Raw genomic sequence first — 15,801 nt, 5'->3', positions numbered from 1 at the left:
TGTTTTAGTTTCAAGCTGTTGTTCGCTTGGAGAGAACCGGTTCAGGCTGACCCTTATCGAAGGAATGTATTTTTCTCCACTCCGAAGACACAACTTCAGGCTGGCCAGCTGGGAAAGTGTCCTTGGTACGGGGAGGTACAAGAATTTGGTGGGCGGCAGGTTACTGGCCGTGAATTTCCATGAAGGAACGAGCTTTGATATTAGCGAAGGTGTTAGTCTTTTTGTCAGTCAGTCCGTAGGCGGCATCTAGCCGTTAGCATCTCTGCCATTATTCACTTTCATGGTGGACAAGTCGCCATCTTTGAAGTCGGAGAAAGATTTAAGACCGAAACTCTCTGAGATAGACTGAACGAGAAGTGGCGCGGAGCGCACTGACACAGAGAGAGAGAGACGGTAGTTGATAAACAGCAAGGTTCCGAGGTCCTGAGGGAGAGCAGACGAGGTTGAGCCTAGCGGTGCAGACGTGTACTTGTGACGGCTGAGGGTGACTGCAAGGCGAGCCAGGACCCAGAGACGAGACAGGAGCCTAGATGACTGCCGAGTCCCGATTTCCCATTAACCAGGTGATGTCCGCCCGATTCTTATAGTATGTGCACCCTAACCTTTATCTTTTATTCCCTTTGCACATGTAATGTTGTATAGTGATGTGATTTATGTTTATTGTTAATAAATACCCTAATTCATATAGAATTATCGTGTACCTGGTGCTTGTGTTCAATCTTGGTAAATGCTATTCCTAGTTGGACACTATTTAGGCGAACGGATGAGAAATCCCGATCAGACGAATGGTAACCAAATAAAGAGGGAGTGAGTGGACCTTTGATGTCATGAGCACGGAGTACACTATACAATCTGAATCCATATCCAAAGTTATTACTTTAGTTTTATCCTAAGTAGATTGCTGAGATATCGTCCCAATAATGTTTCATAGGAATGTGGTCGTCGTTGATATGCGGCGTTAATGAGAGCGACGGGAAGGACACCGTCGTGTAAATCCACCAAATTGTGGCTTAAAATAAGTGAGAGCGTCAGGAGGGACACTGACGTGTATGTTTCGCAGGATCGCAAACGATTTGGAAAAGGGAGCATTGGGTTCTGCAGGCCCGTGTGTAGACACACCGGATTGTGTGTCAGATCTGCCCTAGGGTAGAACGGTCTGGGTCGGGGTGACCGCGAGGCCAACTGATGTGAATAAGATATTGTAGAAAATCCATATATGTATATTGTCATTCCCCATTCTTAGGTGCAATTTGTATATTTATCTGTATAGCTACCCATTGTGAATACGATCTAAGAAGGGAAGGTGAGTACGTTTTGGCTGGGTCACAGGGGCCCCTGGGGGCTGATCCCATCTAAACAGAAAATCCAGCCATTACATCTGGCGTCACGAACTGTTTACGAAGCCTGTGTGCATTGTGTTGTTTTCATCTTGTTGGTTTGCGCTCAGCTTGTACGTATAAAATTTTGTTTATAATTGTGTATATCATTTTTTTTTTGCGTGTCATTATGCTTGCGAAAAAATCACATTCGGTTTTTAAATTACCGATCCAGATTCCCGGCTGGGAGTCTACGCCTTACGAGGCTTTGGCCCGTGAGTGGGCTGATTCTACTGGCTTGAGTGAAAATTGGTCTTCATTCTTGGAGCAGGCGGAGCCTGCTGATGTGATTTCGTGCCTACAGAAAGCGCCAGTAGTGAAGGGTGATGAGCTTCCTATTTTAGGACGCAGAGGGTGGATTATTCTTAATGCATACAAAATATTGCATGAGAGGTTTGTTCAACTACAGAAACAGTTTAAAGATTCGGAAGGACAGTGTGTCGAGTTGCAAAATGCGCACACTTTGTTGCGTTGTCAAAATAAATTGCTTGCCGATAAACTTGAAACATATCAGACCATTGCCGAAAGGGCTGCGGTCCGTATTGCACGATATAAGTATAAACATCGTCGTGGACGTGTGTCTTCACGCAAAGTGCGTATGGTTGTAGCAAAAGCTGGAATGGATTGGAACCCCGATGAGTGGGACGGTAATATCTGGGATTCTCATACTTCTGACTCCTCAGCAGAGGAGGGTGACAAGCGCGAGTCTTCTCGCTCCGGACGTGATTGTAAATCTGCTTCATGCATTGATTTGACTACCGATGGTGACCGTGCTCGTTCTTCCCGTGCGGATGACGTAGCTTGCCCTGATTGTTCTGTTAAATCTAAGATGCGGGCTTCCTCGGAAGCTCTTCCCGCAGTTTCTGCTCACCCGATCTTTCGACGGAAATTACAACAAGCCCCTGGTAATCCGGGTGGTATCCCTCTTGACTGTATTGAAGATTTTACTCAGCAGGAGATTAGTGACATCCTGCAACGATTTAAACAACGGCCTGGTGAGGCCTTGCTTACCTGGATGGTGCGTCTTTATGAGCTTGGCGCTTCCGGTATTATGCTCGATGCTGTTGATTGCTTACGATTTTGCTCTTTGAGTTCTGATTCTACTATTCAGGACCATTTTCGGAATTTTAATGGTAATGTCCAAACTTCTTTGCTCCAGCTTGCGTCTGATGGCTGTAATCATAAATATCCAACTGAGTCTGATTGGCCCTCTGATGAAAAGCCGTGGTATACTCTGCGCGATGCGTCGCAACGTTTAAAGGAAGAAGTCATGAAAACGTGTATCTTCCTTAGTACTGCTGACAGGTTATTGGATGGTCTTTTAACATCTTCTGTGCGTAACCGCATTATACGTACTTCTCCTGTTGCTTACAAGCAGGTCATGATGACATTATTGATTAATCAAACTGGCAATCCTTTGTCTGCTGTGCTCGAGTCTGTTCGTCAGCTTGGTGAGCTGGGTGAATGGTTTAAACCTGAAAGACAATCCCGACCTGAGGGTCGTACTGCTGGGGACTATAAGTTCTCTAGACGTGACATGTTTCTTGCTCTCATTGCTGATGGTGTCAAAAGGGAAGAGATTGATGGTGAACCTAATAATATCCTATGGGATATGTTTCGTAAGCGTGGTTTGGATTGAAAGGAAGGTGCCCGTCGTGTGCGAAAGAATGAGTATGATCGTGGTTCGGATGACAGTGGTGATGAGAGACGACGTGTGAATTCTGATCGCCGTGATGATCGGCGTTATGAACGCGGTGGTTCCCCCCGTCGTAGTGATGGGAGGGGGAGAGAGGATGATCGTGAGAGGGGAAGAGATGATCGTGGTTCTAGCAGACGTAGAGATGCAAGGAGTTTTTCCCCTGACATAAGAAAGAGGGAGGATCGTAACAGACTCCCTGATCGTCACTCACAACTTTTTGAACCTGACACTAATCCGTTTCGTACTGGAGACGGATATGAACAAGAAATTCTGATACCCAAGAAAACTGAAAACATTTACCCTGATCTGTCTTGGTTGACGGAACGCAGGAAAAATGACTAGGAAATAGGTCAAGCTCCGGTACGCAGGTGGGCCCACAGAGATTACAGACCCTATGTAGATATTGAGATTTTTTGGAAACATCGTAATATCCAAAGGGCCCGAGCGTTAGTTGATACTGGGGCGGAGGCCACTTTAATTCATGGTAAGTCAAGAAAATTTCATGGACAGTCTTTCACAATTACCGGTTTGGGTGGTAAAGAAACACCCGCAGTTCAAACTGCACTTGAAATTAAAATTGGTAGAATTCCTCGTAGAGAATACTCTGTGTTGGTTGTGCCACTTTTGGAATACATTATTGGAATTGACATCTTGAAAGGTATGACTTTGCATTTGGATGATGGTTACTATCAATTTGGTACTAGACAGTACATTTCGACCAGACCCGTACGGGTTGGCCGTTTACGCATGCCACCTATTAAGATCCCTTTAGCGACGAAAGTGATTTCTCAGAAACAATATCGCATCCCAGGTGGTCATGAAGAAATTACAGCTACGATTCAGGATTTGGTTGACGCGGGAGTCATTACTCCGGTCACATCTGCTTGGAATAATCCTGTTTGGCCCGTGCGCAAAAGTGACGACTCTTGGCGCATGACTGTTGATTATCGAGAATTGAACAAACATACACCTAAATTGACTGTTGCAGTGCCTGATATTGTTACATTGATTGAGAGAATTCAAAAGCATCCAGGTACGTGGTATGCTTCCATTGATATTGCTAATGCATTCTTTTCAATTCCGATTGCCCCCGAATGCCAGGAACAATTCAGTTTTACATGGAATGGACGTCAAATGACGTTCCGGAGTCTTCCTCAAGGCTATGTACATAGTCCTACGATCTGTCACCGGCTGGTGGCGGAACATTTGTCTGAAGTGCCCACGAATCCACAAGTTCAGGTTTGTCATTATATTGACGACATTTTGATTCAAGGTGAAACGCAAGACCAAGTACAGTCTCGTTTAGATCAGATCATTGACTGTTTGCGAGCAAAAGGCTGGGAAATTAATCCTGACAAATTACAAACTCCATCCCAAGCTGTGAAATTCCTAGGAATTAATTGGCATGAGGGTCACAGAGAGGTGATTCCACAGGTTAAACGAAAAATACTTGATTTTGCTGTTCCCAGAAACAGGAAAGAAGCTCAATGCTTTATTGGATTGTTTGGATTTTGGCGTCAGCATATTCCCCATTTGAGTCAGATCTTGGCTCCACTGTATCGAGTCACTCGTAAAAAGAATGCGTTTGAATGGGGTGAACCTCAACAGACTGCTTTTAATTTGGCTAAAGAAGCTATTCAGTATGCTTTGGATTTGTGGCCCGTGAGTGAAGGTAATGTGGATTTGAATGTATCCGTGGAAGGTCTGTATGCCAATTGGAGTTTGTGGCAAAAGCAAGGCAGACAAAAAGTGCCATTAGGTTTTTGGACCAAAAAGTTACCAGAGGCTGGTGAGCGTTACTCACCTTTTGAAAAACAGTTGCTTGCTTGTTATTGGGCTCTGGTGGATACCGAGCAATTGACTTTAGGCCATGCTGTGATTTTGAGGCCTGAGATTCCCATCATGCAGTGGGTTTTGAGTTCACCGAAGTCCCATCGAATTGGACATGCTCAGGAGGCTAGTGTGATTAAATGGAAATGGTACATTCAGGACAGGGCACGTGTGGGTCCGAAAGGTGTGGCGGTTTTACATGAGCGAGTGGCGCAGGCGCCCTCCAATGAGGCTGAAAGTGAGCGTTCGGTTCCCGTAGTGCAGGAGTCTCCCGTGAAGTGGGGTAAATCATTTGATGATCTGTCCGCGGAGGATAGAAAACATGTGTGGTTTACGGATGGTTCTGCGAAGTTCATTGGTGACAAGAGACATTGGAAAGCTGTCTCCTATAACCCGATTACACAGAAATTATTGAGCACAACTGGAGACGGTAAGAGTAGTCAATATGCTGAACTCTATGCAGTTTACCAAGTTTTGAAACAGGAGTTACCAGGTACATGTCATATTTTTACTGATTCTTGGTCCACTGCAAATGGACTAGCAGTGTGGCTGCCTACATGGCACTCGCATAATTGGGAATTGCATTCTAAAGAATTGTGGGGTAAAGAATTGTGGCAAGATATTTGGGAACTGCTTCCGCAGAGTACTGTAACAATCTTTCACGTGGATGCTCATACTCCAATCGACTCCCTTGACAAATTTTTCCATAACATTGCAGATGAACAGTCTAAAATTTCTGAGGCAGTGGTTGACATGCAAGATTCTGATTTGGCGGGATTGGCGAAATGGGCCCATCAGAAAGCAGGACATTTTGGAGAGAAAGCCACTAACAGGTGGGCTGCTGATAGAGGAATTCATATTCCCTTTTCTTTAATTAAAGATGCCATTCTACATTGTCCCATTTGCCAGCATTCTAGAAAGAAAGAGGTGCCTCAAATTGTTCGAGGCCACTTACATCGAGGTAAATTGCCCGCCCAAATTTGGCAGATTGATTATATTGGTCCGCTCCCCATGAGCAGAAATTGTCAATACATTTGTACAGTGGTTGATACTTATAGTGGCCTTTTGGTCGCTTTCCCTTGCAAGAATGCTACCCAAGTGAATACCATTAAAACCCTGGAGCTAATTATTCTGTATTATGGTGTCCCATTTCAAATTCAATCAGACAATGCATCCCACTTTCGTGGAAGATTGGTGCAGGAATTCTGTATGGAGAATAATATAGATTGGGTGTTTCATATTCCATATTATCCACAAGCTTCGGGACTGATTGAGAGAATGAATGGCTTGTTGAAAGAACAGTTGCGCAAGTTGACTGATGACCGTTACAGCCAGTGGAGAGATGTCCTACTTCAAGCTTTACTGATATTGAACAATCGTCCTTTGTTGCATGCTGAATCTCCTTTGATGCGTTTGTTTCCTCCACATGTTGATGCGAAACCTAATTCTGTGGTGACTACTGTCACATATTGGGAAATTACCCCCGGTGCTATGGCTCCATGTAGAGCAACCCCAGGTTCCGCAGGCCTCGACCTGCATGCATTAAATGATGTACACTTCCCAGGAAAGGATCGAATAATTGTTGAAACTGGCATTGGTGTCTCTATACCTGCCGGTAGTTTTGGATTAATTGCCCCTAGATCTGGCCTGGCCCTGAAAGGTGTACAAGTACTCGGAGGAGTAATCGACAGTGATTATCAGGGAGAGATTAAGGTTCTCTTGCTTAATAGCAGTGAGACGGATTTGTTCATCAAAAAGTCTGACCGTGTTGCTCAGTTACTGATTATGCCTGTCTTCAGTGGTGAGATCAAAAAAGGCTCTGCCCCAACGTTGTTAACTGTGCGAGGACAGAAAGGCTTCGGATCCTCTGATCTTCCTGGAGCTAAAATATGGGTGCAATCGCCTAAAAATCCTCCTGAACAGGCTGATATTATTGCGACCGGTCATGACAACACCGTTTTGGTGATGAAGCCAGGGAAAGATGGCTGGGAAGCTGTCCCAGCTGACAAATGTTACTTACGAGAATGATTAAGGCCTGTGTTTGTATTTTTTCAGATCATTCTTTGGACTGCTGCTGCAGGATGTGTCGGCGTTGGACTCCTTTTGGCCTGCTACGCCGGGAGAGGAGAGGATCTACCGACGCCGAGTGATGGGATAACAAGAGCCGCGCGATCTGCGTGGCAGAAATCTTCAAATTTCTGGATCACACTCGCTAAGCGAGTGACGAACTCTCCGCATTTTTGCCTTACCCCCATGAAGTCTGTCACTGACATTTTATCGACCTGTTTGGTTGCTGTCCCTGCATCTACTGAAACTCTGCATCATGTATTCAATGTATCCAATGCCCGACCTAATGTTATTCTGGGCGATTTTGCGGCCCATGAATTTTGTCCCTCATGTACTCTTCTTTCGGACCTCGATGTCCCTATTAACTCCAGAATTACTACTTTTAATATTACCCCTGGTGACCTTTGTTTCATGATGACCTGTAATCCTAAGGCCATCTCTGAATGTCTGCGGTTGAAACTCCAGGCCGCTACTACTTTTTCATTTCATCAACGTCTGCTATGTTTAAAAAGACTTCCGAATTCATGTCTTTCAGTGAAAAACAATATGACCTGTAAAAGTTTAGTTGTAGCCACTAGCCATTATCGTTCAATGTTATTACCAGCTGGATGGCTCTTTTCCTGCGGGAATTCATCTTGGCCCTATATTCCTACGAATATTTCTGGTGGTCCATGTGCCATCACTAGATTAAGTTTGCTAATGTTTTCTTCACATCCCCCTTCCCATTCCCGTATTGTCCGAGACTCAATGTCATTACATGAAGACTGTGATTCCTCTGTTCATCTTTATTCCAGATCAGAATATCTTGGTTTAGCTTTTTCTATTATTGGTGTTCCAGCATTGGCCGTTTATAATGCCAAAACAATCGGCAAAATGGCCTGCTGGATGGTGAAGTCTATAAACCAAACATCTACTGTTTTATCAGATTTATTATTAGATTCCCAAGGTGAACGTAGAGCTATTTTGCAAAACCGTGCTGCCATTGATTATTTGTTGTTAAAACATGGGCACGAGTGCTCTGATTTTGAAGGTCTATGCTGTTTTAATTTGTCTGACCATTCTAAAGATATCCAGTCCCACATTAACAAACTCCACGACTTGACTGCAGAAATCAGAGAACATATAGATCAGGGTTTCTTTGACTGGCTTTTTAATTGGCTCCCTGACATGCATTTCATGCGACAAATTTTAGGGGGGGTTATTCTTGCTATCTGTATCCTTATAGCACTTTGTTGCTTTATTCAGTGTATTCCTTCCCTGCTACAATATTTTAGACTTACTAAGGCTCATAGATCAGTTAGTTTTGTTTCATATTATTCGTCTACTGACGTTAGTTCCATTTAGTTTGTGGTTAATAGACTGGAGTCAAGGGGTGTAATGTTATGGCTGTCTTTCTGCCAGCTCTCTGGAGAAGAAGAATGATGGAGAGTGACTCCAGCCTATCACCCCCATAGCATAGGGATTAGGCCGATAGACAGGGACCCTGTCTTATATACATAAAGGCATTTTCGTATTATTTCCCTTAGAGTAAGGCTTATGAATTTAAGTTAGGGGATAGATATATAAGTATTAGTCATGATTCACTCATTTGCTAACATGCCGATCTGTTTTTCATGGAGCTATGCATATTATGGGCTCCGTAGGCCTTAAACGAGACAGACTCCATTTTGCTTTCTGCCCGGTAGCTCGAGAAGGCTTTCTAGGTGAAGAGTAATGTTTTAGTTTCAAGCTGTTGTTCGCTTGGAGAGAACCGGTTCAGGCTGACCCTTATCGAAGGAATGTATTTTTCTCCACTCCGAAGACACAACTTCAGGCTGGCCAGCTGGGAAAGTGTCCTTGGTACGGGGAGGTACAAGAATTTGGTGGGCGGCAGGTTACTGGCCGTGAATTTCCATGAAGGAACGAGCTTTGATATTAGCGAAGGTGTTAGTCTTTTTGTCAGTCAGTCCGTAGGCGGCATCTAGCCGTTAGCATCTCTGCCATTATTCACTTTCATGGTGGACAAGTCGCCATCTTTGAAGTCGGAGAAAGATTTAAGACCGAAACTCTCTGAGATAGACTGAACGAGAAGTGGCGCGGAGCGCACTGACACAGAGAGAGAGAGACGGTAGTTGATAAACAGCAAGGTTCCGAGGTCCTGAGGGAGAGCAGACGAGGTTGAGCCTAGCGGTGCAGACGTGTACTTGTGACGGCTGAGGGTGACTGCAAGGCGAGCCAGGACCCAGAGACGAGACAGGAGCCTAGATGACTGCCGAGTCCCGATTTCCCATTAACCAGGTGATGTCCGCCCGATTCTTATAGTATGTGCACCCTAACCTTTATCTTTTATTCCCTTTGCACATGTAATGTTGTATAGTGATGTGATTTATGTTTATTGTTAATAAATACCCTAATTCATATAGAATTATCGTGTACCTGGTGCTTGTGTTCAATCTTGGTAAATGCTATTCCTAGTTGGACACTATTTAGGCGAACGGATGAGAAATCCCGATCAGACGAATGGTAACCAAATAAAGAGGGAGTGAGTGGACCTTTGATGTCATGAGCACGGAGTACACTATACAATCTGAATCCATATCCAAAGTTATTACTTTAGTTTTATCCTAAGTAGATTGCTGAGATATCGTCCCAATAATGTTTCATAGGAATGTGGTCGTCGTTGATATGCGGCGTTAATGAGAGCGACGGGAAGGACACCGTCGTGTAAATCCACCAGATTGTGGCTTAAAATAAGTGAGAGCGTCAGGAGGGACACTGACGTGTATGTTTCGCAGGATCGCGAACGATTTGGAAAAGGGAGCATTGGGTTCTGCAGGCCCGTGTGTAGACACACCGGATTGTGTGTCAGATCTGCCCTAGGGTAGAACGGTCTGGGTCGGGGTGACCGCGAGGCCAACTGATGTGAATAAGATATTGTAGAAAATCCATATATGTATATTGTCATTCCCCATTCTTAGGTGCAATTTGTATATTTATCTGTATAGCTACCCATTGTGAATACGATCTAAGAAGGGAAGGTGAGTACGTTTTGGCTGGGTCACAGGGGCCCCTGGGGGCTGATCCCATCTAAACAGAAAATCCAGCCATTACAGCACCCCAACCCTCTAAGGAAGCGTTGTGTCCGGCTCTTGAAACAGACGCCCTGTTGTGATGTTTGTAAGGTGAGCCCACCATTCCAATGCGCCCTGGAGGCGAGGGGTCAGGCAGACTTTGTCGTTGAACGACCTTGAGACTTGCCGCCATTGCTTGTCCAATTCTTCTTGACGGACTCGCATGTGCAACCTTCCATTGGGAATCAGTGCTATGCAGGACGACGTCATGCCCAGAAAGGATTTTAACATTCAGACAGAAACGGGCCTCTTTGAGCTTAAAAGAGCCACCAGTTTGATGATGCGATCTAGGTGTTCTTGTGACACAAACACTTTCGCTAGACATGTATCTATCAACGCTCCCAGAAAGACTCTCTGTTGTGAGGGATGGACATGTGACTTTGTGGTTGATGGAAAGACCCAAGCTTTTGAAGAGAGAAAGGCAAGTCTACGTGTGTTGATTTGCTGCTTGGAAGGTTGGTGCCTTTATTAAGCAGTCGTCCAAGTAAGGGTAGATTTGTATGCCTTGTAGGCGTAGATAAGCCGCAAACCGTGGCCATGATCTTTGTGAAGACCCTCGGCGTTGAACAAAGTCCAAAAGGTAGAACCTTGAATTGGTAGTGCTTTGATCCCACTGTGAAACGGGGGTACTTTCTGTGTCTTTGATGGATTGGCACATGGAAGTATGCATCCTGGAGGTCGATTGTAGAGAGGAATTCTTCTGGATTCAGGAACTGCAAGATTTCCAGCAAGGTCAGCATGCAAAATGTCTTGGACTTGACACATTTATTGAGGGCTCTGAGGTCTAAAATCTGGCGCCACTCTCCCATTTTTTTTCCTGATAAGAAAAAAGCGGGAATAAAAGCCCATCCCCTGTTGTTGGAGGAACCACTTCGACTGCACCTTTCTGAATCATAACTGCAACTTGTGCAAACAGTTCCTTTAGATGTTTTGGAGGAGGACCAGATGGCGGGCGGTTGGGTGGGAACTTGATGAATTCCAGAGCGTGGCCTCTTTGGATGACTTCCAAAACCCAACGGTCGGAAGTTATTGCTGACCAATCTAAAAATCTTTGGGAGATTCGACCACCAATTTGCAGAGTGGGAAAAGACGAAGTTGCGAAAGTCATTTTTTATTGGAGGAGTTACCACCTCTGTAAGTGGTTTCCCGCCTGTATGGTCTGTAGTCGGTCTGTCGAGACTGCGATTGGTTTGAATACCGCTGCCTGTTGTCACTGTAGGTGCGGTATTGGGAGAAGCCACGAAAATTAGAGGATGTACCTCTACCACGTGCTCCACGAAATGGCCTCTTCCGGTATTGCAAAGAACGAGGGCGCGAGCAGTGTCCGTGTCCTTTTTAATAGATTCCAAGGCATCGTCCACATGTTTACCGAAGAGGGACTCACCATCGAAGGGTGCTTGCACCTCCGGCCGGAAAGACGTAGACTTGAGCCAGCCTAGTCTCCGTAAAACTGCAGCGCCGGCTAACTGCCGGAAACAAGTCGAGGAAATATCAACGGAACAGTCGATAATTTCAGAGGACCCTCTTGCACGATCTTTTGCGCTTCAGCTCTGGATGTTTCAGGGATGAGGTCAACCAATGCAGCAATTTCCGACCATATTTGTCGTTCGTAACGTCCGAGGACGGCCAAGAATTTGCAGCCCGTACAGTGGTTGCAGTCATTACTGAACATTCTTTTCCAATGGTGTCCAGACGGCGACCCTCCTGGTCCGGTGGTGATGTTAAGGAAGATGAAGGATTCCGTGACCTCTTGAGCAGCCTCAGTAATGACAGAATCAGGTTTTGGCTGGGAAACTAAACAGGCAGGCAAATTCACAGGAGCCCTATACTTTGTCGATACATGGAAGTACAGCCGGCCCAGAATGGGGCCGTTCCATCAATTTAAGTCCTTCTTTCCATATGAAGTCTATGTTAGTGATGGAATGCACCTGCTTCAATGGCTGGTCTTTAAAATCATAGAGGAAGCACTCCTCTTGCCTGACTTCCATCGGCAAGTGGAAGCGTTTGGCAGCCCTTAACATCAAAAGATGTAAACCCCCCATTGTCAACTGGAGGCGACGCCAGAGGAGAAGTAGGTGGAGGCGACGGAGTCTGCGCCTGGTAATTGTCCCAATCTGCCATTGCAGCGTCATCATCTGGGTCTGTGTCCATATTATTGCCAGTATCCACCTGAATTGTATGCTGTGGAATAGGTGATTGAACTGGTGCAAGAGAAACAGACGGCTGTGTGGATGCGGGCGGCAAAGAAGCCGGCGTGGAAGGTGGGAAACGACGATTGTAGTTATCGAGCATGTGTTGCAGATTGGTGATCAAGGACAGAGGCAACTGTGCCAAAGGAACATCCTGGTCAACATCATGCGAATCTTCTGGAGCCGTGATATGCAAGTCTTGCTCCTCATTGTCATCATAGTCCTGATATTTAATCTGTAACTCCGACGGGCTATTGGCAGCCCTAAAGTTATCGTCCACATAGGAGCCATCTGAATCACCCTCATCATCAGATGCAAATAGTTGAGGCGGTGGACCTGTGCAATGTTGCAATGGGCTCAAATCCAAAGGAACTGGATGCTTGACAGTAGTAGCTGTGACAACTATGAAGCTGGTTGCAGTTGCCAGTGAAAATTTTGCCATCGACGAGGTGGTAGACGCGGTCGTCGTCGAGTGCTTTGCAGTAGACTTTCCTGGCGTCGACGATAATGGCAATGTCTTCGACGAGATTACTATTTTCGTCGTCGGCGCTGCCGTCTACGTTGGTGTTGCTGCCGTCGACGAAATTTGTGACGTCGACGAAGCTCCCGTCGACGAGGAGCTCGCCGTCGACGGGATGGAGGCAGTCGACGAGGCCGTCGTCGATGAAGTTGAAGGTGTCGACGATGAGTGGCGCGTCGACAAAGCCTTCGTCGACGAATGGCGCTTCGACGAGACAGGTTTTTTCGCCGTCGATGAGATCTTGATTATAAAAGCAATAGGCCGGGCATCCTGGACCAGCGTCGACGTCATCGACATGGAGCAAGATGTCGTCGTCGGAAGGACGTCGACGGATCTCGTCGTCGTCGACGAGCTGGTGCTCGTTTTTGAGGACGAGGGCACAGAATGGATCTGCGACGCCAGAGAACTAAGTCGCGCAGGCATAGAGGCAGGCAGATCCGGTGGGGAGACTGATTTTGAATCGTCCACAAGCTTCTTTTTCTTAAGGAAAGGAGAAGGAACATCAGACTCAGACCCACACTTGAGAGAGGTCATAGACTGGCGAGAAGACACACTCTAAATCAGACACAGGATTGTCTGAGGTCTCCAACTTCTGTAGCCACAGAAGGAGATGGGCCTCTCTAACTTTCAAGGTCTTATTTTAAAATGTCCTACAAAATTTACAGCTCCTCACCTCATGGTCCGGGTACAAGCAATAAATGCATTTCTTATGAGGGTCCTCAGAGAAAAGACAAAGTTTTCCACAGGCTGAGCAGGGCCTGAATAAAGATTTCTTTATAGTAGACATACTTGAAGGTTTGAAGCTTGAAGTTGAGGAAAAAACTGAGCAGAGCTCAGGAAGACTCCCTTCACACGACCTGCGGTAGAAAATCTGAGGGCTTGAGCTTCTGAGGAGAAGGTTCTAGAGGGTGCTACAGCCTGATTGGCTGGAAAGTGGACTATCATAAGGACATTGATATGTTACTAAAGTGAGCTCTCCCTCAATGCTTTCTATGGGCCTATTTTGTTCTTTGGTACTTCAAGACTATTTTTTTTAAAGAATATACATATTATGGAGTATTATTTTATGTGTATATATGTATATATATTTATGTATATATCCTTTTTTTACTATGTTATGTACCGTGGGACTCCCACTTCGACGACGGGGAATTATTCAAGCATGTGAATCTATGAAAGACACCCCTAATACTGGAGAACTGTTAATTTCCCATAGATAGCCTCATGTACCGGTCCCTTCACCCACCTTTGTGAGATGGGTGAAAGAGGTTATGAGCGTGTCCGGTGTGGGCATCTCTATATTTGGAGCACACTCCCTTAGAGATGCGTCAGCTTCTAAAACTTTTGTCTCTGGGAGAGGTCTGCAGGCTATCCTTAGGGCTGCAGATTGGTCAAATGAAAATACGTTTAAAAATTGTTACTTTTGACGGATTGCAAATGCAATTGATCATGTGTCAAATACACTTTAAACTTGCATAATGTTCACCTCCATGTCATGCCATAAAATGTTGATTTTTCACAGCCTAATTGACTGAAAATCGGGATTTTATTAAAGACACGGAGGCTAAGATTATCCCTCCACGATGATGCCCACTCTAGTGCAACTAGTTATTATCTCAATAAATTCAAATTTCTTGTTTTTTGTCTTTCAGCACAGGAAGAAGGCTGAATGTGGGGGGACTTTATAGCTTGTTAGAATGTTATTAAAGTTCTAAATTTTTCAATTGTTGCTTCTGTGAGCTGGCAAAAAAGATTTGCATTATCTTAGCCTTCGTGTCTTTAATAAAATCCATATTTTCTGCCCACCAGGTTGTGAAAAATCAAAATTTTCCAATGGGATTATTGAACAGGCCTCCAGACTTTGAAGGACTGATACTCACTTTGTTTTTGCTTCTCTTTCCAAATGGAAAAAGCCCAGTAAAGTTATTTCATTAAAGTGTAGTAATCCAAAAGTCTACCAATAAATTTCAGTAAAAATATAACTAACTTTGATTAATTTCTGGAACGAGAGATCATAGCTACTCCCACAATTCCATTATTTGGTGCTGGCCCAGGTGCAAATGTAAGATGCCAAACAAACGATATGCATAAAGGGAATGAACCTCCACTGCTCTGACTGGACACTTTAGTGCTTAGGTGGTGCATTTGAACCACTTTTCTTTGGCAAGTAAACATGTGGCAAAAGCTTATAGAATTTCTGATGAAAGCACCAGACACTTCCTAGCAACTAGCCAAATAATTACATTTGCATTTTAATACTTTCCAATTAGGGGCATTAAATCACCACAACACCAAAACACAAAGATAGTAATGTGAGCTGTTAATATGAAGGGTAAACTACGGAAAATGATTTGTTACCTTACCAACGGGGAAAATTAAAGCATGTGAATTTAACCTGATGAAAGGTCCAACATTGGAGAAATAAAAGTCACACAAGATAGAAGTGTTAATTCTACATTGCACCCCACACTCACTTTGTCTGAGTACAGAGATATAGTTAATGTCTTACTACTGCTTCACCTCAATCTGTGTGACATCTACAAAGATCATCCTGTCACTTGTTGATTGAAGAGCAAAATGCCCTAAACCTTCCAATATTAACGACAAAGTCTTGCTTGAATCCACATTCACATGTCGCCATAAGAAAATGCAATTGTATCATACAGTGAAAATTCTTAAGAAAATAAGAAACAAGGTTAATAGCGGAATTCACATATTGACAATTTTTAGCTTACCAAACAATTCCCTGCGCTCCTGAGCCGATTGGCTTTAGGTTCTGATAGCGCTTCAAGACAGTGAAGGTGGAGTCCCCAATCTCCACACTGCAGAAGTTGCTGTCCCTCTTTCCTCTGCTCATGATTAGACCGATGTTATTATCCCCAATTCATTCAAACCTAAAATGTAGTCAAAACTCTGGAACCAGAAATAAAAAATAAAAAAAATAAGAAACTGTCCATACAATGGGAGAACAAAAACAACAGGGAGAACAAAAAAGTACACAGAGGGCAAG

The 15,801-nt window shown here is 44.6% G+C and overlaps 1 protein-coding gene across 4 annotated transcripts in view; it reads right to left on the bottom strand.

The window, feature by feature from the left end:
- The window catches only part of MAPK8 (mitogen-activated protein kinase 8), a 585,436-nt gene that overhangs the window by 446,836 nt on the left and 122,799 nt on the right, over window positions 1-15,801 (bottom strand). For all 4 annotated transcript variants that reach the window (XM_086921791.1, XM_086921790.1, XM_086921789.1 and 1 more), the window contains exon 3: window positions 15,527-15,704. In XM_086921791.1, the coding sequence (XP_086777917.1) occupies window positions 15,527-15,648 (122 nt within the window). In that variant the 5' untranslated portion in view covers window positions 15,649-15,704. The remainder of the gene's footprint in view (window positions 1-15,526; window positions 15,705-15,801) is intronic.

Source organism: Lissotriton vulgaris, chromosome 5 (assembly GCF_964263255.1).
Source record: "Lissotriton vulgaris chromosome 5, aLisVul1.2, whole genome shotgun sequence".
Classification (NCBI taxonomy): Eukaryota; Metazoa; Chordata; class Amphibia; order Caudata; family Salamandridae; genus Lissotriton; species Lissotriton vulgaris.
The sequence above is the reverse complement of the archived record's forward strand: the minus strand, read 5'-3'. Positions and strand labels throughout refer to the sequence as shown.